We start from the raw sequence: 25,886 nt of genomic DNA, 5'->3' as shown, positions 1-25,886 counted from the left end.
AAAATCCACAAAAGTTTTACTACCCAATAGTTTATTATAAATTTATAATCATATCATTACAAGAGGACTTACCATCTATTATCTATTAATGGTTTATATAATTCACATTACGAACAAAGTAGTGTAATCACACGCAACCGTTCTCTGCGGTGGCTCTTTCCCCATCTCCGCCCTTTGTGGCCCGTTCAGCTCTCTCTTGTAGCCACTCCACAATGCCCCCAAACACCAACTCCACGCTTTCATCCGGCTCACCGACTAACTGGTGCCACATCCCTGGATAAACCCTCAATGTCTTGTCTTTACTGGCTGCGCGTCGGTGCAACTCCTCAACACTACCCGGGTCGCACACCACATCATCGCCTCCGTGCACGATCAGCAGCGGCACATCCACCTCCTCGAACCTCCCCTGCAGCTCTTTACACACCCTCAAGAGCTCACGCGTTGTTGACGCGCGTGGCCTCCCTAACGTCCTTCTCGGACTCGCCAATGCGAGCTTCCGTTTCCACTCTTCCTTGAAAGAGGCCCCGGGCAGATTCCCGCGAGTGGGGACTACACGCCAAGTGGGAACCAGCGTCGCGACTATGAAAAGCAAATGCTCGAACGGCCATGGAGGCTTGAACTTATCGCTGATACCGCACATTGATCCGTTTAGGATGAGGCCGTCCCACGCGCCTTTCTGACGGAGAGAGATGAAGAGAGCGATTGCGCCGCCGAGAGATTCAGAGTACAAAAACGTAGGCAAATTGTGGCCGTGCTTTCCACGGAAAGAGTCGAAGAACTGAATGCAATCTTCGACGACGGGGTTGATGTCTGGGATGTGAGCAATTAGGCCGTCAGAGAATCCGTGGCCTTGATGATCAATCGCGCATGTAGCGAAGCCGGACTTAGCGAAGACAGAGGTGAGTTGTATAAACCAGCTGGACTCACCGGTAAAGCCATGGACAACGGCTACGACGCCGATGATTTTGGTAGGCGGGAGAGGTAGCCACCACTGAGTGAACAGCTTGAGGCCGCGAGAATCGGTGATGTACTCGGAGGAGTGAGCGACGTTGCGTTTGGCGTAGAAGTCGGCGGGCGAGAGGTCTCCGAATGGGCTCTTCTCGTTTGCTTCTGCTACCGGATGACGTGGCATTTTGAGATTCGGCGGCGGACAGAGAGAAGAGAGAAGAACAAGCGTCGTCTTATATCGATGCGAGGCAGTTGGAAGGTTAGGGCCTTCGTGGTGGTGGTTTTACTTATTTATAACTGTGGGAGGTCGGATCAAGTGTTCGGATAACATAGTATTGACCACCCATTAATGTCTTACCCAAACCAAGTACCGAGTCTTCGAAAGGTGTCCAGCTGTTTTCCCATCTAAAAAAGCTTTTGCAGTGACTTTTGATAGGAGAATTGGCGATTAGTATCCCAGTTATTGAACTGACTGTTCGGCTTCTTTGCTTCCTACAGGAGAGAGAACGTGAACTAAACTAAGAGGTCCCCGATTTGATGCTCAAGTTAGTTTTAGTGTTACTAGTGAAGAATGCTCAGTGCTGCGAGATTTCTCTAGTAGACAAAAGAGGAAAGTGTCAAAACAAATCGTACAATATAGGGAATCAATCAATAAATCACATTTAAACCAGGAGAGGGTACAGCCCACACATTTAGGTAGTTGCCAATAGAGAGATTGATCTGGGTGGTTGTGAATGCCTAATGTGAGGAAACGCAACAGAGGGCAGGACAAAACTGATCTAGTAATTTTCGCCCAACCTGAATGGTTAGACATTAAAGAGGTTCACCTTTCAATCTTCCTTTCTCTAACTTTCCTCCAAAGTCCAAACACTGCCACCTTGCCATGTCTTATGGATTCTTTACAATCGGTGACATCACATGCAAATTGATAAATGAGTGTCGCGAGCAGAGCAGAGCAGAGCAGCAAACATGAAAAGCTTAAAGAAAATTACCAAGAAACCAGAGAAAACATTTAATTCTTATATGAATAGGCATGCTAGATAAGAAATCTACAATATTTGAACTCAAATAGTAATCTGCAGCAGAGAATTTGTATAGCAACCATTGAAATGATGCCTTGATAAGGATACAGTAAGTTTTCCTACATTTGACCAATACGGAGGATGAGAATTCCCAAATCCCAATAGTATTAATATATATACAAGTTATACTCCTAATGATATTGTCACTGGTTGAAGTTTTCTCTCAGAACTGCAATAGCACAAAATGAAGCTAGTTAGAATCCTCATCGTCATCAAAGTCACTCAAACAATTTAGGGGCAGGGGAGAAATTTGTTAGAATTAGATTTAGAATTATAATTAGACAGAATAGTTATAGAGGTAAACACTGTTACCACAAGGATTGACTGACTAACCAAATCAACCTGCCAAAGACTCCATCAGTTGTCTTCTTCATCAATACATGCTGAAAAGAAAAGGATGGGAAATTGGACATCAAGTAATGAAGTAATTCTAAATCTGGTAAAGTCAGCTTATTGTCAGCAAATTGAAGTCCAAGAGAGCAATGTATAATCCTTGGCTACCAAAGAGGGTATTGGTTCTTTAAACATGAGATATACATGGCATCAAGAATTTGAAGGCTCCATTTAGCTAAACCAGTGACGCAAAAAATGAAAAACGACCATTAACTAACTAATTAATTAACTGTAAGAATTTATAAAATCACCAGCCAGTTCTGTCGGCTAGAAAGATGATCAAACTTAAAGCTTCATTCACAAATGAGACAAAACGCCCATATGTTACTCAGATAGCAAACAACTAATAACTGATTTATATTGCAGAGAAATTACAGATTAAGTGACACAAAGAGCATGCAATGCCAAAAAGGAAGCAGACAACAGAAATTCAAACCTCTAAACACCCATATTAGACTATATCTAGACTAATGTCATCCAAGAAATTATTCCGATATCTGAAAAGCCAAAGCTCAACTGTCAAAGGCCAATCGTCTATAAAGTTGTCCAGGGATGCATCTTGATAACAGAACATTCTATCGTTCTTTTCCAACCAAGAAGCCAGCAGGTCATCATATGTAATCTGACAAGGAGGTTACCTCTAAATTTGCTACTGCAAACAAGCCCCAACCTTTCAGTTCTAAAGATTCTTTAACAAGTATGACAATATCATCATCGTCACCAGATCATTAATCTCAAACATTTTGGACTCCAATACATGAATAAATAAGGGAAATTATTTGGTATCTGCTATATTGATTCTCCTCCATAACTCATCTCATCTAAAGCTATGCTCTCTGCTAATCAGAGCCCATCCACATCCTTGATTATTACTTCCACTGTCTACCGCCCATGTCTTAGATCCATTAGTTTTGGCATACTCAATTACTCATAATAGAATGGATTAAAAAGTTAAGCACTCAACACAAAATGGCCTCAATTTAAATAGCTTTCTCATAAAATATAGTACATATTAGCATACCTGACAAACTTCAATCCATTGCTCACAGTAACCATACGAAAAAAAAAGTTAACTGTAGTAAAGAAAAAGATAAATGATAACATATGCTGCAGTCCAACCTAAAATCAAAAGTTAGCAGATACCACTTTCACATATAGTGTCACCTTCCACTAAAAATACACCTTTTGTCACTCCCTGTCAATCCTATCTTAAGGGAAACTATGCAGCTCAGTGTCCCAGGCGGACCCAAAATCAAAAATATTATCTCTTTTAGATTTTACCTCCTTGGTGGCCCTCAATAAAATTTCTTTGGCTTTCAAAAAAAAAGTATGGGGTAACTAACACGATAAGCAGACACATGATGAAATGAATCAGAAGTCATCATTTTCATTATCAAAACCTTTATCTCAAAAGTTTGGGGTCGGCTATGTAAGTATATGAGAACATCAATGGGAATCCACCATACTATATTCTTTTATTCACTTTTGAGCCCCTCGCAGTAATCAATTTCACATGACATTTTTCACAAATCCAATCAATGTAGCAATTAGGTGATGTATCTCTTTGGGATAAAAACCTTCTCTCTCTATTTTCCTAGCATGTAACATAAGGGGATGGCTCCGCATCATTTGGGAACAATCTAGAGATCTCGATTAAGACCGCTAATATATTTTATAGTAACACTCAAAGCCTAAAGAACAAACTTGAGGGAATAGGTTATCCCTCTGAAGTTAACAAGACTTATCAGCAATCATCAAGATGACACAATTGGAATGCTTACATCATCTCAGAGCTCCAAAACATAGAGTTAATGTTGAGAGATTTCCAAACCAAAATCTCAAAGCTAACAAATATTATACTTGAAATTCCCTGAAAACAGATTTTTGTTAATCCAGTCAAAAGAACTGAACTCTACAAACACATAAGCAACAATAATACTTAGAAATAAAGAAAACTAAGATGAGAAATAAATAAAATCCCATCCCCTGATCCCCACAATCTCCCATCCAAAAAGCAGTTTAAAAGAAACAGTACAATCAAAATTGCACTAAGTTGCAAGATATAACAAATGTTGATTCAACAAACACACACAAAAGCTGTTAATTGAACATTCATCAACAAGATTAAATTCCAAATGACATTAAAAAAAACCCACACAAAGAAACCCTCATTTCTACAGAAGTAAGACATAGAGCAAGAGAAAATTCAATTCGCACCACCCACATGTGATTAATGTAAAAAATTAATCAACAAATTCATAAATTAAACGCATATAAACGAAACATCACGTAGAAAAAATGTTTAAGAAAGGGAAAAGCATAACTTGCCTCCACAGCAGAAACAACAGTAACAGCACGAGAGAACCATGAAGATTCCCCGGCAAATATCAGCGGCTGTCACTGAAGGAGCCTTAGAAGTAGCCGCCACCGGAACTTCCCCATCAACAACGCCATTTGCCTCGTTATCTAAGAGCCTCTGCTGGTTTCTTGGAGATTGAGACTGCTTCTCGAGGTTCATCCTTTGAAGGTTCCATTCCAGTTTCTTCAAATAAGCGATCTTGAACGAGTCCCGTAACCTCACTGAAGGCCATAGATGCATCTCTCACTACTCTTGACTCGTGAGTCCTGAGGGTTCAAAGAAAGGTTTTGATGGTGGTAGATCGCTCCGAGGAAGAGCCGTACGTCGAACTAAATTCGCCGGCCGTGATGGACGGAAGAAGCTCATAACGGCCCGATACAAACAAATCCACATTTACAAGGCCTTGTTTCGGCCAAGCCCAAACTCAAAAATGGCCCAAATTGTATCAGTACAAACATCGGCCCGTTATCCATTGTGGGCTCAAACTAGATTCCTTTGTAACTAGTCTTTTGTAGTTTTAAGTTAAAAATGCTTTGCTTCCTTATGATGGGCTTGTTGTCCATTATGGGCCCGTTATCGTGGCACCTTTGTCACAAAACTAGCTTCAAACCGGTCCAAAATCAAAAGGAACCTTTGACGACTAATGTGACTGTAGATCTTTCAAACCCAGATGTAAAGAAAATGAGTATATACGAAATGACGAGCGAGAGTTAAGTGAGGTGTTGGAGGTGGGAGTTCCCTACAATCCAAATAAGGTGGATGTTTAGTTTCATGGTTTCTGTCTAGGATCCCGGGAGGACCAGAGCGCTATGCACTGGTTTCCCAACCATCCGAGTACATTAGAAATCTAGTCTTTGCAATTGCATAAACAAGGTAAATCTCTGCTTTGTTTCTAATTAACCTTGTACATTGGAAAAGCAACTCAGTACACTTCACATGAAACAAAAATTGGCAAAATGTCATGTTGCCCTGCAATCCATAAGACCTTCTAGGATAATTTCATACAATAAAGTACCATTGAGATCTATAAACTTAAGCACAAAAGCAATGCCATCATTGATTATTTGAAACACCAAACCTTATAAATCCAATTATCCAAAAAAGTGAATGGCATTAAATTAAAAGACAATGCCAAAGATGCAGTGAGCAAAAAATTCATATACAAACATGGATGCTCAAAGAAGCACACGCCTGTCTCTAATCCATGGAGCAATAGTGAATCAGTCAACCAGGGTTATAAGCATCCAAACTATTCAGTTTAGTAAGTAAAAATGCCACAATAAGTAATTAAACAATATGGTGATGAACATAAATCGAGTAGCAGGCACAACCCATAAAATAAAAAATAAAAAAAAAAAAGCAATCTTTGTGAAGGATACGTAACCAAGTGAATTCCTTGAGATTAAATGATTTTAGTGATGGGTTTTTTTCAACTGAATTATTTAAGACAAATCGACTGGCAACAAATTATGAAGAAACACATATTTCAGAGAAAAAAAAGTATCTTTTTTTCCACACTCGGAGGTGGAGCAAGAAGGAAGACAACATAATAAGTGTCTCGAATGCAAATAAAAGAAGACGAGTAGTGTATGAACCTGCAGAGATCGTCGAGGAGTTCTTGGGGAGGGAGTTCCTGAGGAGAGGGACCTCCGTTCTTCAAGGGAGTAGTGCTTGATGATCGATGTGGACCTGACATCAGACGCCCTTTCGTTTCTCCTATCGTTTTTCTTCGATAAAATCTGAAACAAAAGAAATTGAAAACCTACAAGAATCAACAAGCCCAAATTTCTTTCCACCGTAAGGGGCTCTTTCAATTCGTTGTTTTCAATACAGATTTCAATCTTGTGCCAGGATTTGAACATATGATTCATCTTTCCGGTGGTTTTTCCATTTGTTGGTAACAGATTGAGAGAGACACAGACAGGGTGAGGGAGCAGCTGCTCAAGTAGAAACAAAAACATTACGAACAGGACGAAGATGCTGATTCTAAACGACGCGTTTTGTTATTGGGCCTCTTTGTTCAAGTGGCCGAACTCATTTGGGCTCAGTTTTTGGGCTTCTTAACTAATGTGGGCTCATCAATTGGCCCAAGAGCTTCCTGGTTCCTTCTCAAGTCCTCGTCTCTCCGAGTCTCCGACTCTCCCTCTAATTTATAGGAGGATGTTGAGGAAGCAAGTGCACTGTATCTTGATGCCAAGTCTTCAACAAAACTTCTTCAAGAGCATCAGGAAAAATACATTTCGTGATTAAAGGTTATGTGATCTTGCAGACGACTCCAGCAAGTAAGCTCATAATTTTTTTTCCTTGTGGACTCATTACTTGCCTTAGTACATGTTGAAGCCGGAGAATTTACACTTTGTTCTTGAGCCCTGCGTACTGTGTGAATCCGATACGAATACAACAACTGCATGATTAGGTGTCCAATCAACTTTAAAAATGTGAAAGTAGATTATACAATGAGTAAATGATGTGATGACCAGGTCTCATGGCTTGCGTACTAATTATTCTTAATGATTAAGTTGAAGATCATCTTTCATTTGGTAGTGTTGGGGTGGGATTGAGACTCATTGCCATGTGTTCATATGTTAATAACAACTGCATGATTAGGATTTGGTAACCAAAAAGCAGAGGGAATGTCTTAAGTTTTCAGCTTAAGATTGACCACCACCCCCCAAACTGTAGCCCCCCCTCCAACCCTGCTGGTGGATTTATGGAAAAGAATCATGAAAAGAGTGCAACACTGTCAACAACTAATCATGATAACTCTAATATTAGTTTTTTTTTAACTCGAGTTGTATCTAACCCACTTCAACCATCACCTTCAAAGTCCAAAAAGCCAATTGTGTTTTGCACCAACGGATATTCATATTTTTCATAATGTTGAGAAACAACTGTTTGAAGCATCAAGACTTCCATGTACTCAACCAGGCTCTTCTTGAACCAAGATAGCTTTCGGCTGAAGGAAATTGTAAATGTGATGTACAAAGAAACCGCAGTGTCCAAAAAAGAATGTTAATGAATCATAAATCCCAATTTCATTACTCCTTTCAGGATTTCTACTGACAAATGAGACTGCAAAAAGAATTCCCATAGAGAGGGAAAAAAGGAAAACAAAGAAGAAAAGAAAGCAAAAAAGAATGCAACAGACTCCCAACACCTAGTAAGACTTCAAGACCTACTCATTACTAAACCTAAAACTGCACTAACCTTAACCTTCCATTTCTCTCTACCCCTCTTTCAGTTCTCTCATCAAAACCCTTTTCCTACTTGCTAAACATATGGTCATCTATAGCTACTATCTCCCACATTTCTTCCCTTTCCCTGTACAGAACCCAATGAACAAAGAAATGAAATAACCTTAAGTAATAACATAAACGCACGAGAGAGAGGATGGGGAGTCAGCTACGAGATTGATTCCTATTCAAATTGGAATTCTTTGTTCTCTGCATCTCCCCTCACATATAATCCAATGCATTATTGGGAATCAACTCTGGCACGTTTTCCATCTTTGATTCAGTCCCAGCAACATCACTGTCACCCTTGCTTCTCATCTCAAGAACCTTCTTATGAGAATTGGAATGTAAGGATGGAACAAATGTTGGGCTCGCCGCTGGACGGTATTCAGGGAAGAGCCTTCCCGACTTATGCCGAACACCACAAGCATTGCAAAGGGTCTTTGGACCCAACGGCCCTGCCCTCCATTGTGGAGTCTTGGTTATCTCACAATGCGTGCACTTCCTAACTGCTTGCGATGGTAAGTTCTGGTTCTCCTCAGTAGGAGCAGCAGGGAGGGACAATTTCATTTTCTTTTTCTTCTTATGTTCGCCGGATAGAGCATGCTTTGGTATCTTGATCAGGAGTCTAGACTCAGCAAAATTCTCGGTATCGGATTGAGCCTTAGGCTCAGTTGAGGAAGTAGGAGATAGGAGTTGAATTGCTGGGCGGGGATTGAAGGTTGCAGGGCGAGGACGCTTGCTACGAGCACGTCCACATTTGCCGGTGACAACAGTTTCTGGGTTGCGTGGCGATGTCTTTTCTTCTGAGCAGGAGCTGCTGCTTTCAAGGACAGAAACTGGACTAGAGGTCTGGCATTGCTGATGGGATGAGTCCTTATTCACAAAAGAAGACTCCTCTGTGTTCATGGCGAGGCTTCCTCCAGAGAAGGAATCCTCGACAAAGTTTGAAAGCCATTCCAGTTGCACAATGTCCTCATACTGCATTTCATAATTACACAAAACTGAATCAGAATCCCAATATAATTATATCAATAATGGAAAACACATAACTTCACAATATATTGCAAGAATCAACATTACAAAACCAGACCATTACAATTCACCAACTCTGTACCCATTAATGTGAAGAATCATTGCAGTTAAAATGGGACAGAGCCTAAATTAGTGACTTCAAAACTAAAAATGGTGAAACCAGCATAAGCATATGGAATAGGCAGAGTTGGGTATTTCTCTACAACTTTCAATCTATAATTTTTTTTCTTTTTAAAAAGAGTTTTTTTTTTCCACCGATGACATGCACTGTGCACGTGATAATAATAATCACTTCCAAGCAACGACATGACAGACCACGTGACTTTCATAACTGACTCCACTAATTTTATTTGTTCTTTCCTTTTCATAGCTGGTGCTTAGGTGCATAAGAAATTAAATGATGGTCCTACATGTTAAATCCCATATGTTGACGTGGTGCACTATAATCAATGGGATGATATCAATTCACAAACTGTTGGTGATAATGGATATGTAATTGAAAATGAAAATAAAGATTTGCAATTCAAAATTTAAAAATGCATCAATCATTTGTGGATTGTCACTGTCTCATTAGTTTTGAAACCATATTAGTATACGACGTAATGTGTCAGGATTATTGAATAATTTTTACATATAACATTTTATCGTCGACATCCAAAATTTACCAAAAATACCCCTAAGAGCAATTGACCAAAACACCCTTATTTTGAAGATTTTCTCGAACCAAAATCCATACCTAGCAGGTTAGCAATCATAATTATCCATTAACGCAGGCTGCCAGTCTGGCACCTCAATTATGACGTCATCAACGTTTATCTAAAAATACTATAAATCGAGAGAAAACTCACCGGAACAGAGAGTTCTGCGGAGAGGTCGGAGCTGCTGTTGTTAGAGAACACCGAGTCAGAACAGGGAAGCGACTCGGACTGAGTGGACCAGATGCTTGAGAATGAATTAGAGTCCACGGGAGGCAGCCCGCACTCACCGTTCTCGGTAGGGAAGTCTAGGAGGTCGTCGATGTGGTCAAAGAAACTGCCGCAGTCTATCTCGTCGACGAAGCTCGGTCCAATCATGTTTTCTTTTCTTCCTTTTTTTTCCCAACTGTTGATTTCCCTGAGAAAGTGACAGAAAAACGTCACGTTAATGTGTTAATTCGAGTGGTTTTCAAAATTTCCTCCAGTTTCTCGGCAACAAAACAATGAATTAGAGTTCAAAATGCCGATGAGATTCAAAACTTCAAGCTCTCAAGACAATTGAGCCAGAATTCAATAATCTCCACTAACAAACACAAACAACGAAAGCTACAACATCAACATCTCCAATTGAGTACCTTATAAGTGACACAGGAGGTACCGCGAACAGAGAGTGAGGAGCAGATGGAGAAGGGAGAAGGGGAGAGAGAGAGGAGTTTTGAAAGTGGAGAGAAGAGAGAAGTGAAGACTTAAAAAGGAAGGAGGAAGTGAGGGGGGGGTTAATGGTAGGTGAGGCTCCTCCTTCATTGCTAGCTGTAATTTACTTCTCTCTTTCTCTCTCTTGATGTTGAAGTCTTCTATTTCTCTCTCCTCCTCATTACCCGGGTCCCACATTCATCCCCCACCGCATTCCCCGCCTTTTCTTTTTCGGCTTTTATTTTATTTTATTTTATTCACGGATCGTTCCAAAGTTTAAACCAACCGCTACTTTTGTTTTCAAAATTTAAACACAATACAAAGAAAGAAACTACTAGATTATCTACAGTGACATTAACAGTACGTGCCAGAATTTGACTGCCGCTCTTTCCCTATATTTTTTCCATTTTTTCACCTTGTCAGAAAGTGTCAATTGCCAAAGCTCAAGATAGAGAAGCAATCCTGAAGCGCCGCGACGGCGCGTACTCTTTACTCAAGTAGTTATTGGGCAGTGTTTGCTATTTCACTTAAAGGCGACTATTTTGTTTTTCTTTTACGGAACTCAAATCTGATTTTTTTTTTGTAAATCTTTCCCCAAAATTTAATAATGTTTACCGCTCTTTTTTTAAAAAAAATATAATTGAGAAATTTATTTTTTATTGAAATCGAACATTGAGGTATAAATATGTTTAATCCAATCGATTATCAACCGAGTCATCTCTCGTTGTTAATATTTACCACTCCTTGAAGACATGTTTTAATATTTTTCATGCTTTAAAAAATTAGTCCAATTTTTTATAATGTTGTGTACAAATACTGAAGCCAATTATAAAGGAACTTATAACAAATTTGTAGTTGTTAGAAAATCCAGCACAAACATTATAACTCATTGTTTTGAGTCAAAGACCTCCATGACTTTGTTTTTCTTGGGGCATCATCATTGCTTCTTCAGCTCAGAAAATGCATTGATTGTGTGTGAGAGATTGAACATTTGTTTACATGTCATTCGGTTGGGTTATGTCAATCTAATATAGGATAAAGTTTTAACACTCTCCCACACGAATTTGTTTCATGATCCGTCATCGTTGGTTCTTACTCCCAAAAAATTCGTTGGTCGTGCGAGAGAAACTATATCTTTGTTTATATGTCATTCGATTAAATTATATACTAATATGACGTGGGATAAAATCTTAACAGTAGCTTCTTCAAATATTAACATTTTTTATACATAAAGAGTGCATTGGCACTATTCTTTCATCATATCATTTCATGTGTGCATTGAATAAATCCATAAGCTTTTGATTGGAGTAAAGTGATACAAGCCGTAGGTAAGATGTACATGATGTGTAATATTAATATCGAAGTCTTGAGTGTTAACTAGCCTTTTTTTTTATAAGCAATGTCCACGCGAGACAGTGGGGAGGCCGGTTGATTGATAAGCAAAAGCATAAGTCGCAAGTATGATAAGCAAAAGCATCACTCTCTCAGACACTATTGATTTGATCAACTTAACCACGGTGGTTGTAACTTGTAAATTTGATTGTCTAGCTAAGGTTAGGTTTTAGGGATGCGCACCCAGAAAGAAAAAGAAAACACCAATAATACAGAAAGAAAAATCCAGCTTTTGTGTGGGTCCACACGGTTGAATTTATGTGGGCCATCATCCCTACATGCTTGTTCTTCAATGGAATTTTTTGAAAACTAGAATGTAGTATTCTCCGGGTATCAAATGCAAATATCAACTTGATTTGCATGGCTGTTTCCCAATGTTACGAGGCTATGCAATCTCCATAGTATGAAATTCACATCCAACAGATTATAAGGTGTGTCACATCACTTCATCACTTTATCAGATTTTGTTTACATTACATCACTTTGTCAGATTATTTCTACACCGTTAGACGTAAATTTCAGAGTCTCTTGAATTACATAATTCCTCCATCTATTTGTCAAGAGAGAAACAAAAGAATAGGAAAAGATAAGAAAAAATGCATGAGATTATTTTTAAAAAAAAAGTATTTGAGGTACTAATTTTAAATTAGAAAAAGGTTAATCAAAGTGACTGCACAACAGAAGCAATTTATATGTGTTGGTTGGGGAATACAATGATAAGCCTCACTCACAAACTCACTCTCATTTCACTATATTTTTAAGTAACTTGAGGTGTACTCTTTGCACCCAATACCTTCCAAATTACTCTAGCTCCCTCACAAAATTCAACACTGAAAAAGGGTTTCTGTCTTTGATATACCTCCCAATTCTTTCTTTCTTTATTTTTTTGCTAAGTAACTTGGATTGCACTCTTTGAATCACTTCCTTCTAAAGGACATCTCCTTATCAAGATATATATAAAGGCTTTTTTGGCACAACTCAATGACATAAAATGGCTAGCTAGGCTCCATGCACCACTCATATTGGTTCATATATTGCCATTAATTAATTGTCACAATACATGGATTTTGTAAACCATTGGGAACCTAAAGTTGGCTTCTTTTATTCCAAAAAATATTATTACTCCGGAAGATTATAAAAAATAAAAAAAAAAACCTACTCAACACCATGATTTGATATTTTTTTTAAGAATTCATTTGATTCTCCAATATACTAGAAATAATTTACAAATTGCTAAATAGTCAAATAATGTGTGTCGGTAAGGGAGTTCTTAACAAATACATAAAAATAGAACTTGTAGAGTGATGGCACATGGTCTTGTGCCCTAACTAGGTGAGCATGTATTGACTTAAAATTCCAATAACGAATTAATTTTGGGGAAGTAACTTGTCATTGTTACAGGCACCACAAAATTAAAAGAAACATAAAGTCATTGTAGCTTTAATTAAACCCCCCCTCCCGACATAATCTTGATTTTGACTCTCAAACATATGAGACCTTGACAAATCATATAAACCTTATTTTGCTCCTTTTATGTCCCAAATTGATTTTGTCTCATATATAATAATATTTTCAGTGCTTTATTTTACTTTGACACATATAACAATACATTATACATACTTATAAATATATACAAATATATTATTCGTAAAATTCGAATCCCACACTATCGACAAAAATATTATACATGAATGATTAGTCACTTGAACAGAATTTAGGTGGTCACTCATTAGTTTTGGTTTGTGTTGAAATATGCTTACATGTGTAATTGGTTGTCACGTACCACATCGGGGTTTGATGAGCGACTTGACAGTATAACCTTCTCACTCTGTTATGACGACATTGACCTTTTGTTTCATTGGTTGAAAATTTGAAATTTGGTGGTGGTTTGGGTATAATGGTAAATTGAGATTTCGTTGAAAGTGATGCTGACGTTGCATTACCCCGCGCGATGAGCGGTGGGGGGGAGGCACATGCAACGTGCGTGGGAGCAAGTAAGAAGCATGTTCCATGTAGGACCCATCGAAGGAAGATGGTCCACACGTCGATCAAACGTGGCTGAGGACACAGATTCTTACCGTGTTACTGTGTGGTCCCCAAGGATTACCAATCGAACCTGCTAGATTACAGCTGTGGCGTAGGGCTAGGAAAGTCACGTGACTTGGGTCCAATCTTTTCCACGTGGACGTACATTATTTCCACACTGGCAGCCCCGCTGACAATTTCTTTCCGTGCTTGTTATGGAATGATTGATGTTACAGTTGTATTGTATATTGTGTTTGTATTTGTATTAAAAAAAAAAAAGAATTTAGATCATGTGGCATGTGGGGCCCGGTTAGATGAACAGTGCCGTACAAAGATGGTTTTCCGACAAACTGTAATCTGAGACTGAGAGCCTGAGGACTGACTCTTTGTGGGACATACCGCGTATAGACTACGTACTACAATCCAAAGATACTACTATACTAGTCCACTATTTGTGCCCTAAATTTTTCGAATTAATCAACTTCATACGACACCGTTTCCTCACCCAAAATTTGTACACACATAAAACAACCTTTTGAATTCTTAATAAACATATAATTTGAGTTATAGATAGTTCAACGGGTCAAGGTCAGTGTACCCCAATATGTCGTATGATTATGTGGTGTATCCGCGTAACCCGCCCCGACTCAGACAGATATATCTTGTCTTTGTTAATTATCAGGTTAGGAAACATGTATGATTCATGACTAATTCGATGATGATAGTTCATGAGTTATTGAGAAATTTTGAAAATTTGAAGTATAAATCAACAACCCATAAATTATTATTGTCCACTCATGAATTCTGACCATCTAATTGGTTCTACTACGCGATATCAACACATTACATAATGTATGAAGATCACAGAATATTTTCCAAGCTGGTGCTCCATACCATACCATAAAGTCACGTGCTTGTGTGAGTGGAGAGGCAACACATAATCCCTCCACACCCTTCAATCACAATCAATTAAATAATATGCAAGAACAAAGAAAACCATTCCGGAAACCCCAACACATCTATGATAGGTGGAGAGAGCGCACTGAACTTTAGCAGATTTTTTTTTTTGTGGCTAAAAACATAAAATAATAAGGTTGTTATTTTGCTGGGACTAAATATTGCCTGTCGGTGCCGACACTTATGGCGCACCGACGGTACTACCGGACAGTAAATAATGCCAAAAAAAAAAATGTAACCGGTAACGGAAGCTAACCGAGACACAAACTCCAATGCATGAAGGAATTTAACCCGTCGGTGCGTTTATTTTTGACATTTAATGTTGTAACTCCGTACCTTTAACGGTTTTCTGTTGCTTCCTGTATTTTCGACCGTTGACATTTATTCCTTTCCTGATAAAAAAAGCTGTGCATCAATATAATTCAACAGTATATCCTAGTGTTTTTTATCTCAACCATTCTAAATGGTACGATGGACGTATACACAGTTTTCATATGAATCATGACTATAGGCATGTAAGACAGTTGGGGGTGATTGCAGTGGAGACTGTTGACAGTTTACTATTTCACCGTCCAATCTATTTTTTAAATTTAGAAAGTAGTATAGGTCTCATAGGGTTGAACACAACTGATGGTGGTACAAAAAACTACAAGAAATTGTAGGGATTTCCATTGCAGTTACCTTGAATTGGCATGTGAAACCTACGGTTTTACATGGATCATACGTGTATCTCAACATTTACGGTAATTGAGGCCAAATAAAAAAACACGAAGATCCTTAGTATTTGCGCTATCATATCTTATGTCGGGAAAAAATCGTATTGATTGGAGACTACTGATCCGTAAGTGAACATGAAAGTTCTTGCGTGTTTCCTACGACGTGGATGTAGATTAAAACAGAGGTAATGGTAAGATAATGTGAAATTATTCTTTTTGTTTAGATCTGACGATCATGGTTTACTGATAATGATGTGCTGGATAGCAGGGGAAGAACAGGTAGCACCATGTGATTGTGCCACGTTGTTATACCATATTATATTAGCAAGATAATATGCATGATCCATGATGGTCAGGTGGAAAATTAAATTAGACGTGTATATGGTATGGTGGTGATTACCGTTATAGGCGCCGGGAACATAGAGACAAATGAGAAAGCGATGCTTACATGTGAGATTTATACATAATAATACATGATTAAGAATAATACACAAAATCATTTCAAAGTTTGAAGAAAACAAACAAAAGAAAGAATATATAAAAGAAAGAAAAAAAAAACATCTTTGAATCTTAACCACGTGCCACGTGGGTTCCTCAATCAGTCCACACAAGATGGCGACGATGTTCCAAATTCTTTTAATTTGGTTTGTCTTAAGAAAAAAAAGTTTCTGACTCATGTTTTGAATTTTGAATTGAGGGGAGTAAACTTCCGAACCCATGCACCTATTTACGAAATCAGGATAGCTAATAGTTTTACACTTTTACCAAGGGATGTAGCCTCAAAGTATCGACAAGAAATTTGAAACCTAGGTCCTATAAATTTACATGAAATGTCAGGAACCAACTCAACCAACTTCTTCGATTAATATAACGATACTTCATGATATTCAATTTTATCCTTTTCAATTCATGGGCTCCTTTTTTCTTGTATTGCATAATAATTCAAATTTTATTTTTCGAAAACATCAGAAATTAAAGTTTTCAAACTTCAAAGATGAAAAGGAAACAAAATTGAATTATGTTCAAAGTTTATGAATTTTCAACCATAATCATTTCATACCAAACGCTTTGCCTGTTTGTCTCTATTTTGGGTTGGGCCTTGACATACGTTTCGTGTAGCCCAAGCTCAGTTGTCAAGCAAACCAACAAGGAAAACTTTAGTCACACCTCACTTTTTACTAAAGACACCTCGTCAACTGAGTTTTACAAGGGATGGTCAACTCAAATTGGGATGTCTTTAGTAAAAGGTGGGGTGTGACTAAAGTTTTCCAACCAACAATCTGGTACTATCAAGGCCCATACAATGGCCCATAGTGTGCATACATCTTATGCCAACAAGTATAAGAGAATTACTGATCCAAGCTACAGAGTTGAAGATGATGCGAAAATAGCACTTTTGTAGGGATAACTCTGGCAAGTTAAGAGGTTGCAACTCTTCTGGAAGTACTTTATGCTTGTTGCTTGCTGATGGAAAAATCAATGTGTAGGTATGCTATAGAAGCTATGAAAAATAGGAAATATGCAAGTGTCAGCATCAACGGCTCCGCAAGCATAAAAATCGGATTGAAAGTGTAATAAACCTGAGAGGAAAAAAAGGGGTTCAACAAAAACAGGGTCAGTGATCATTATTAAGTACACAATAACCTGCATGTAGATGCAAGTAAAGTATACTCCCGGAATGAACATAGATAGAATCATACCGATTCCCTAAATGCCTCATCCCAATCAAATTGGAAAAAAAATTCACTTCACTACAAGGACCGATCTAAACAAGATAACGTTTAGCAGATTTAAAAGTCACCTGAAATGGAGAGTTGTGTTCAGGGACTACATTTCTCTTTTCCAGAACAACCACAGTCCTCCCAACAACATCAAGGTAGGAATACCTTTTCTGGAGGACATCCAAATGAGAAAAGAATTATCTCTGTTAATATATCATAGAAATTCCAGATAAATTATATGCAAAAAAAAGAGCCTTGTTTTGCTGCCAAATCATTGATGCATGACATCAGCTTGATCAGAGAAGGATTCAGAAAAGAATATGAAATTCTTTTTAAGTCTTGGCCATCCTAACATGTCAATTTCCTTTTCTTTGCTAACAGACTCGTTAAGAAATAACTAAGCAGCAAGCACATAGTGCACTCTGAATTCTGATATATGGTAGCCAGACATTCACCAAACAAGATCTGCACATGTGGGCTAATGTGTGTGCATAGTTTAACATTGTAAGAATAGTACCTCCAGATATTGATCTACGGTGAAGGGAACCACAGCAGAAGGATCTTTTGAGCCTTCTGGCAGCACAAACCATGTAAACAGTATTTCCATTAAAACTTCTATTTTTCAGCAATTACAAATACAAGTTAGATGGAAAAAAAAATTTCACCTTGATTGTAAGTTTATCTACCACTGTCTCAGCAAGAGGACATCCAAAGCTGAAGTTAAGGTAACGCCGGCCATCAGATGACTCAAAAAGGAAGTCTTGCAATGGTAGGCCATATCCAATAACAAAGTGACTTTCCAACCTCCAAATAGCGGATATCGTGGTTCAATTTCAAGCTCGGACTGTAAAATTAACTCTCGAGTCAGGAAAATATGGATGTGGATAGCAAGCCATATCATCAAAATTAAGGAACTTAAACAAGGGTAGCACAGAGGTAAGGGAGGGAACTCCAGGACAAGCGCCAAAGGTCTAGGGCTCGAGTCCCCTGGCACAACTACTGATACATTGGAGAGGTTTTGCATTCTCGAAGAAAACGTTCCTTTCTCTCCGTATTATTTTCCTGGGAAATTTCCAGCCATTTAATGTGACACCACACTTCATCATTAAGTTCAAGTGGAATTCGTTAAGATGAAAAACACAATTAGAATTATCCAGCAACTTTGTATGCAAATTTTTTTTTTATTTTTTATGTATAAAATTCCAATAAACAAAACAGAAAGTACTTGATCTTATGTTTTCCCTCAATTCTTCTTTCTTTTTCTTCCTTTCTTTAGCCTTGCCACCGGGGGGGGGGGGGGGGGGGGGGTAGACGACAACTGAATTACCTTTCGAGAATCAGTACGTAAATGTGATGAGGAGATGTTTCCAATTTCGTCTCAGTAGTAGACAGAGTGAACTCTTGGTGGTAGTCTTGCTAGAAGTTGTTTGAATGAGGATACCCCACTAAAAGACGGCCTAGACTGATACTCAACCCTGCCAAAAGGAAGTCTACAAAGATTACCATACAGATGAAACAAAGGCCAAATATAAACCAAAAATGGACTCCACAAATCAAGAAGCATTTCAAGAGCATTTAGAATTGAAATAAGAGACATGTAAACAACTCCCTTGCACAAAGCTCTAATAGTAAAAGTGGGAATGGGATCAGGGAAGGGTAAGATGTACACTACCCAAAAAATAAGAAATGCCTTGGAAAATAAAACTTTGAGTAGTGCTGATCTTAGGTCGGCCAAATTTCTTGATGATGAGTTATGATCACAAAATTTTGTCTTAATATTGTGTTATAGGTCTCGGATCATGTTTCGAAACAGAATAATCACAAAAGATTAAATAAATAGCGATATAAAGCACTGGAGAGAATTTGTTCAAATAATCTTAAGAATAGCAGCAGGAGGCAGCTAACCTTACCTTGAAAAGACACTTTGTGCCGAGCGCCAGCATGAGCCAACTTATAGTGCTCAGTTACCTGAAGGTTGCCCCAGTGAGATATCTCCACTTCACGCACTAGCTCCTCGACAACAGCAAACGGGTGGTTGTTCTCAAAATGAACAATAATTTGAGAACATGAATATGGTGAACGATCGTCATATGGGCCATATTTCAGCTCTGTACGCAGCCTCCTAAGCATATTGGGTCAGATTTAGAAAAAAAATTGAACGGGTTCTAACTAGGGTGGACCCAGCCTCCTAAGCATATTGTTTCATGTGGAAAATCTATCCACCTTGGATATTATGAATTTTTTTTGAAAAAATTTCTTAAGTGGACCAGTAATTAAAATACACCTGTACCCAAAACCATGGAAAACAACTAAGAACACTTGAACCGCATTAAACTTTGCCGTTGGCGGATTCGGTGTCGCCAACGGCAATGTGCAGATTATACAGCAGATCAACCACGACGGCGCTAGGTATATGCCGCAGAACCCCTTTATTATCGCTACCAAGACCATCGGTGCAAAAGTGTTTGTTTTCGACTACAATAAGCATCCCTCGAAACCCCATCTTGACGGCGCGTGCAACCCCGACCTGTGGCTCAGGGGTCACACCACCAAGGGTTACGGATTGTCTTGGAGCAAGTTCAAGTAGGGGCATTTGCTTAGCCATTTTGATGATGCCCAAAGATGCCAACGTCACACCCAAGAACAAGGTCCTTGATGCTACGCAGATCTTCAATGTCCACGAGGGTGGTGTTGAGGATGTTGCAAAACTGAAGCTCTTGGTTTTTATTTTCTTTAAATCTGTATATATATTGACATGAAAGATTTGTTAAATTGAGAAAACTAGGACCTCATAGCAAGAAATTGCACTCACCATTGTAATCGAATGAGTAGTTCGTGCAAATTAGGTGAATTCGCGATGCTTCCAGGCAAAATCCCTTCTAAATTATTCTCATACAAATTCAAGCTCTCGAGTTCAACTGACACAGCTCGTCGGGATGTTGACGCCGATCGACTCAGGAAGGTAGGGTTTTCAAGGAGAAAGGTGGAGGTTTATGTGAGTTGTGGGCATTTTAGGTTTTTGACCCATTCTGTTAGCCACATATGATGCACCGTTAGCCACATCAACAATATTTAACATTGATTTAACGGTCAACCTGTCACCTCAGCAGGTTGACTAACCGAAATATCTCAATTCTGCCCGAAGGTCTTAATTGAAACAATTTGAATTGCCGATGATCAATTTGGAACAATTGACAGCTCGGTTGTCAAATTGAAATACTGACAATCTTTCCGTGGTCACAAGTTGTATTAACCCATATAGGAAAATAAAAGGAGTGAGGTCAGTTGATCACACAACCTTGTGTGTGGGTCGGCCCCTGACCTGAGTTGTAGTGAGTTGGTTGTTCCATAAATTAGTAATTAGTGAACTGGATTAGTATGATGAAGGCTCACTCTACCAATTCAAGGCATATTGACCAACTGGTTTGGACTTGCTTATTTTATAAGAAACAAAAGAATTTGAGCATCATCTTGAGCATTTATAGTATTATTACTAACAGGAACAGCACATAAGAAGGTTTACATATATGACAACACTCTTCATGCTTCTTACTCGAGACTTTGAAGACCATTGCCCATTCCTCAATACACTATGCTTCTCAATACACCGATGAGGGGCTCCCTACTAGTCTTCAGAATGCAATGGTTTAAAGATGCATGGAACAATAGCAATGAACGTTAAAATTGCAGTCTTCCTTGCGACATTCAAGGGATATTTCTTGATCCTTCTTACTGCACAAGTGGCATGGAAGGAAGTCTTCTTTCCTTAGGGTGAAAAAGAGATGGTGTTCGTGCACATTGGGAGCATTGACAATGGTTCCTAGCTTGAGGTAGGGGCAGTCACCATGAGCACAATGAGGATGAACATAGATTGGACACTCACGATAATTAGGACAACCGTAAAACCAAAGATTAGGATCTCTATATTGTTCACAAATATCACAATAAGGAAACCCATTCGAATCATCATCTCCATAGTACGAGAGGACCAGAGAATTTTCATCGTACTCGTACTTGGCTATATGTGGTAGTGTGGCGCATCCATAGTCCAATGCGAAAGGACATTGTTCTTTGCATCGGAGCAGGTACTTGCCATCTGCCTTGCCGACCTTGCCGCAAGAAGTGCATTGTGTATGGTTATTGCTTTGGGTTAGCACACTGAGGGGGTGCTTATGACTATCATGGAAGAATTCAAGAGGATTAACCAATGCACATCGGATATCAATTCTGAACTTATGAAAAGAAGCTCGACAACGATATGAGAAGCCATGAAACGGATTATGGCAAGCAAAACAATAGGAAGCGAACCCTTCTTCGTTTGGAGCAAGGGTTAGGGGGTGTTGTGGGTGAAGTGGGTGATTGATTTGTTTTGGTAATTTGGAACAGCTGATATGGAGAGAAAAATCACATTCTAGACACTTGTAAAAGGGAAAAGAGATGATACGCATGCAGGCATCACATTTTGTTTCAATCTCATGATCATCATCATGATTTTGTACCATAAATAATTTATGATGAGGATGACTGAAATGCTCAATCTCTTGTTCAACTAATTGGTCCTCTGCTGCCTCAATTTCTTGTGCCCATAACTTTTGTCCCACTTCTTGCACGTTGTCCAGTGCGCAATTGACATGGACAACACAGGGACAATTTTGACAAGAATAGCATCCAAATTCTCTCTTCACTTCTTGACAACAAATTTTACAAATTAAAGCAGCAATAGATTGACTTTCAGGAATGAAATAAGTGTGGATGAGGGGGTGATCATGTTGTGGTAATTGGATTGAGAATGGCAGTGAGATACATTTATTGTGTACTACAACATGACAGTTAGTGCAGATCCAAGGTTGCAAATTTTTTGTCGAGGATGCAGACCGATACCGATCACTATATGTGCCACAGAAATCGCATGTAAATGGATCTGACCTACACCACGTAATGAAATGATGTTTGTGACTTTGAGGTTGAATAAAGCATCGTGCAAGCATAGCGCAATCGATATCAAGGTCAAAATCACAATCCGAGCAACGGTAAAGGAAGTTGGCAATCCTTAGATCACACATATTGCAATCAGATCCATTAGGACCATATGGTGAATTCGTGTGAAGAATCAGAGTGTGTTTACGATGTGAAGGGTGTTTAATAATAGGGGGCAAGTCTGCACAGGTGTTATGAAGAAAGAAATAACACTCACCGCAATAGTAGAATTGAGCACCAGCCAATGATTTTGAGCACACATGACAAAAAACTTCTTCACGAGCGTTTAGGAGTATGACTTCTTGCTCGCAGAAGATGAGATCGTGAGGGTGGAGGTGATCGAAAGATATCAATGGATGGACGTCCATATCTCTACAATGGCAAGACAAGACTATTTAGATCTGAAACAAACAAGTGGATAGATATATCTCCGCAATTTCAAGACTATTTAGAACTGAAAGAAAGAAGTGGATAGATACATCTCTGCAAGATCATCGGTCAGATTGCTTATCATTTTATACACCCCCTCAACCTCAAAGTCTCAAGTCTAAGTCTTAAGTCAATGTGTGGGTAATATACTAATATTTAAGTGGTTGCAGGCCATCTTCCAGTTCCTTTCCAAGCAACTTCATAAGTCTTCATTTCAAATCAAACTTCTTTTTATTTAATACATAGCGCGTGAAAACAAATACGTTGTATAAAAATAAAAAATCTTCTTTTGATGAGGTTCTTGGACTTGGTTTTCACAGAAATTTAAGACCAACTTCATACTGTTTGGGAGGTTTGGACGGGCTGTGTTCTGCAAATGTTTGAGCATTTGTCCCACCTTGAATATGAGAGAGAGGAGAGATTAGATAGTTTGTGAAAAGAATTCAGAGAATATGAAATAATATATTAGGAGAAGAGTTCATCCCCAAGTCCAACCATTTCACAATTACATGCTTATTATACCCAGTTATCCCCACAGGAAAAAAATACTGTAAACCATTTCTCCTTATGTACAGCATCCCCAACAGCACAAAAATGAAAAAAACAAAATCTTGTAAACCCTACCATTTCTCTCTTCTTTTATATCCATTTACGTATGATAAGGCAGGAGCAAAATCACAGCTGCAAAACTCTTCCTTTATCTAATCTAACTTTCACCACCCTCCAATTAAAACCTTAAAAATATAGGGGTGGAAAAGAAAGGTACTAGAAAAGCCGATTCAAGATAATGGCAACAGCTGCAATTACCTTGGCTTCGGTTGTGACCCGAATGACAGTAATGGTTGGACAAGCCTCTGAGTCGAGGGACTACCGAGAAACATGGCCGGAGATCGAGTGAGACAAATGGAATTGTGGAATTTCTTGAGATATTGGGCAGCATTTGCTTTGCGATTGAAAGAGGAGAGCACAAGCTGTTCCTTGTCCGTGCCTGAATTCCTCTCCGGAAGCCCAAGCGTGTATTCAGGAAGTAAATAGGTTTTAATGTAATTTCGGAACCACACTTGCATACATCTCTTTGACTTGAGATTTTGAAACAACAAATTTGAGTGTATAAACAACATCAAATTTAAGATCCCCGGTGCTTTAACTATCCTGTCCTTTTTTAAGCATTATAGTAGTATTACTAACAGCACATTAACAGGGTTTACACTATATAAATTAATATGCCAACACTATGCTTCTTAATTACTCCAGACTTTGAAGAGCGGGAATCATTCCTCAATACAATGGTCAAGGGAATCATACTTCTCAATGAATAGACGAAGGTCGTCCAGACTAAACTTAAGAATATCTTTCCCGATGGCACAGCGGTAATGAAGGCTGAAATTGCAGTCTGCCTTGTAGCATTCGACGGACAATTCTTGATTACTCCTGCTGCACATGTCACTGCAGGGAAGGAAGTCTTCGTTCCTTTGGATGAAAAAGAGCTCGTGTTCGTGCCAATCGGGAGCCTTGATGCTGCTTCCTAGCTTCACGTAGGGGTACTCACCATGAGCACATTCGGGATGAACATAAATCGGACACTCAGAGTAGTTAGGACAACCGTAAAACCAATGATTAGGATCTCTATATTGATCACAAATATCACAATAAGGATATCCATTAGAATCATCGTTTCCATGGTATGAGAGGACAAGAGGATGTTCATCGTATTCATACTTGAATGTACGTGGTAGTGTGGCGCATCCGTAGTCCAATGCAAAGGGACATTGTTCTTTGCACCGGAGCATGTTTCTGTAGCCTTTCTTGCCACAAGAAGTACATTGTGAACATTTATTGCTTTGGGTAAACACACTGAGGGTGTGCTTATGACTATCATGGTAAAACTCAAAAGGATTGACTAAAGCACATCGGACATCAATTCTGAAAGTTCCCATACAAGTTAGACAATAATAGGAGAGGCCATGACACGGATTCTGGCAAGCCCAACAATAGAAAGCCAAGTTGTCATTGTTTGGAATAAGAGTTAGGGGGTGTCTTTCATGAAGTGGGTGATTGATTTGTTTTGGTAATTTGGAACATGTGGCGTGGAGAGAAAAATCACATTCTAGACACTTATAAAAGGGATGAGAGATGAGACGCATGCAACCATCACATTTTGTTTTAATCTCATGATCATCATGTTGTACCAGAAATAATTTATGATGAGGATGACTGAAATGCTCAATCTCTTGTTCAAGTAATTTGTCCTCTACTGTCACAATACCTTTTGCCCAAAATTTTTGTCTCATTTTTTGTACATTGTCCAGTGCGCAGTTGGCATGGACAACACATGAACAACTTTGACAAGAATAACATGCAAATTCTCTCTTCACTTCCATATCACAAATTCCACAAATTAAATCAATAGATTGGTTTTCAGGAATAAAATAAGTGTGGATGAGGGGGTGATCATGTTGTGGTAAATGGACAGTGAACGGCAGTGAGATGCATTTTTTGTGAACTACAACATGACAGTTAGTGCATATCCATGGGAGCAAATCTCCTCCTAACAAGTCTCCAAACCAAAAACGACATTTGGCAGACCGATCACTATATGTGCCACAGAAATCACATGTAAATGGATCAGACCTGTACCACCTAGTGAAGTGATGCTTGTGAATTTCAGGTTGAATGAAGCATCGTGCAAGCATAATGCATTCTATATCAATGTCAAATTTGCAATCGGCGCAATGGTATGAGAAGTTGAGAATATATAGCCCACACATATCACAGTAGCCTTGATTAGGGGCGTATGGTGAATTCGGGTGAAGAATTAGAGGGTGTTTATGATGTGAGGGGTGTTTAATAGTATGGGGCAACTCTGCACAGATCTTATGAAGAAAGAAATAACACTCACCGCAAGAGTAGAAGCTAGCACCAGCCAATGATTTCGAGCAAGCACAACAAAAAATTTCTTCACGCCCGTTTAGGTGTAAGGCTTCCTTTTCACAGAAGATGAGATCGTGAGGGTGGACGTGATCTACAGATATCAATTGAAGCACCTCCATATATATCTCTCTCTACAATTTCAAGACTATTTAGATCTGAAAGAAAGAAGTGGATAGATATCTCTCTGCAAGATCATTGGTTAGATTGCTTATCATTTTATACACGCCCTCAACCTCAAGTGTAAGTTTAAAGTGAATATGTGGACAAGATTTAAGTGGTTGCAGGCCATCTTCCAGTTCC

At 38.9% G+C, this 25,886-nt stretch overlaps 5 protein-coding genes and 1 pseudogene across 9 annotated transcripts; all 6 read right to left on the bottom strand.

Moving 5' to 3' along the window:
* Positions 1-18: 18 nt before the first annotated feature.
* On the bottom strand, positions 19-1,288 carry LOC119989558 (caffeoylshikimate esterase-like). Its single transcript, XM_038835162.1, has one exon. It carries the CDS (start codon positions 1,130-1,132, stop codon positions 128-130), a length of 1,005 nt encoding a protein of 334 aa, XP_038691090.1. The 5' UTR covers positions 1,133-1,288; the 3' UTR covers positions 19-127.
* Positions 1,289-5,239: 3,951 nt separating this feature from the next.
* Positions 5,240-6,911, bottom strand: LOC119989785. Of its 2 annotated transcripts, none has more exons than XM_038835481.1 (2): positions 6,378-6,891; positions 5,240-5,751 (listed from the first exon to the last, which is right to left on the bottom strand). In XM_038835481.1, the coding sequence occupies exons 1-2, from the start codon at positions 6,741-6,743 to the stop codon at positions 5,590-5,592; spliced, it is 528 nt and encodes a 175-aa protein (XP_038691409.1). In that variant the 5' UTR covers positions 6,744-6,891; the 3' UTR covers positions 5,240-5,589. The 2 variants fall into 2 exon arrangements, 1 of the variants encoding a protein (XP_038691409.1); XR_005465895.1 differs by lacking the exon at positions 5,240-5,751 and adding an exon at positions 6,223-6,238 and having other exon boundaries at positions 6,378-6,911.
* Positions 6,912-7,789: 878 nt separating this feature from the next.
* On the bottom strand, positions 7,790-10,539 carry LOC119989549 (GATA transcription factor 8-like). Its single transcript, XM_038835151.1, has 3 exons — positions 10,381-10,539; positions 9,899-10,163; positions 7,790-8,996 (listed from the first exon to the last, which is right to left on the bottom strand). The coding sequence occupies exons 2-3, from the start codon at positions 10,121-10,123 to the stop codon at positions 8,238-8,240; spliced, it is 984 nt and encodes a 327-aa protein (XP_038691079.1). The 5' UTR covers positions 10,124-10,163; positions 10,381-10,539; the 3' UTR covers positions 7,790-8,237.
* A 6,263-nt stretch (positions 10,540-16,802) lies between these two features.
* LOC119988043 lies at positions 16,803-19,379 on the bottom strand (annotated as a pseudogene).
* Positions 19,380-19,478: 99 nt separating this feature from the next.
* LOC119989150 lies at positions 19,479-25,691 on the bottom strand. Of its 4 annotated transcripts, XM_038834496.1 has the most exons (4): positions 25,555-25,691; positions 22,706-23,052; positions 20,062-22,598; positions 19,479-19,988 (listed from the first exon to the last, which is right to left on the bottom strand). In XM_038834496.1, the coding sequence occupies exons 2-3, from the start codon at positions 22,738-22,740 to the stop codon at positions 20,897-20,899; spliced, it is 1,737 nt and encodes a 578-aa protein (XP_038690424.1). In that variant the 5' UTR covers positions 22,741-23,052; positions 25,555-25,691; the 3' UTR covers positions 19,479-19,988; positions 20,062-20,896. The 4 variants fall into 4 exon arrangements, with proteins under 4 accessions (XP_038690424.1, XP_038690425.1, XP_038690423.1 ...); XM_038834497.1 differs by lacking the exon at positions 22,706-23,052; XM_038834495.1 differs by lacking the exons at positions 22,706-23,052; positions 25,555-25,691 and adding an exon at positions 23,463-23,808.
* On the bottom strand, positions 23,726-25,866 carry LOC119989151. Its single transcript, XM_038834500.1, has one exon. It carries the CDS (start codon positions 25,703-25,705, stop codon positions 23,927-23,929), a length of 1,779 nt encoding a protein of 592 aa, XP_038690428.1. The 5' UTR covers positions 25,706-25,866; the 3' UTR covers positions 23,726-23,926.
* Between the last annotated feature and the right edge of the window lie 20 nt (positions 25,867-25,886).

This window comes from Tripterygium wilfordii, chromosome 21 (assembly GCF_013401445.1).
Source record: "Tripterygium wilfordii isolate XIE 37 chromosome 21, ASM1340144v1, whole genome shotgun sequence".
Taxonomy (NCBI): domain Eukaryota; kingdom Viridiplantae; phylum Streptophyta; class Magnoliopsida; order Celastrales; family Celastraceae; genus Tripterygium; species Tripterygium wilfordii.
Note: the sequence above shows the minus strand (reverse complement) of the source record. Positions and strands in the feature narration are given on the sequence as shown.

Coding starts and splice junctions, on each gene's coding strand:
- LOC119989549 (XM_038835151.1), bottom strand. CDS start 10,123: ATGATTGGACCGAGCTTCGTCGACGAGATAGACTGCGGCAGTTTCTTT. Junction 8,997..9,898: donor CCGCAGAACTCTCTGTTCCG/GTGAGTTTTCTC, acceptor TATGAAATGCAG/TATGAGGACATTGTGCAACT.
- LOC119989150 (XM_038834495.1), bottom strand. CDS start 23,776: ATGTTGTTTATACACTCAAATTTGTTGTTTCAAAATCTCAAGTCAAAG. Junction 22,599..23,462: donor GGGTCACAACCGAAGCCAAG/GTAATTGCAGCT, acceptor TTGCCATTGTAG/AGATATGGACGTCCATCCAT.
- LOC119989151 (XM_038834500.1), bottom strand. CDS start 25,705: ATGGAGGTGCTTCAATTGATATCTGTAGATCACGTCCACCCTCACGAT.
- LOC119989558 (XM_038835162.1), bottom strand. CDS start 1,132: ATGCCACGTCATCCGGTAGCAGAAGCAAACGAGAAGAGCCCATTCGGA.
- LOC119989785 (XM_038835481.1), bottom strand. CDS start 6,743: ATGTTTTTGTTTCTACTTGAGCAGCTGCTCCCTCACCCTGTCTGTGTC. Junction 5,752..6,377: donor CTCCTCGACGATCTCTGCAG/GTTCATACACTA, acceptor TATGGATTGCAG/GGCAACATGACATTTTGCCA.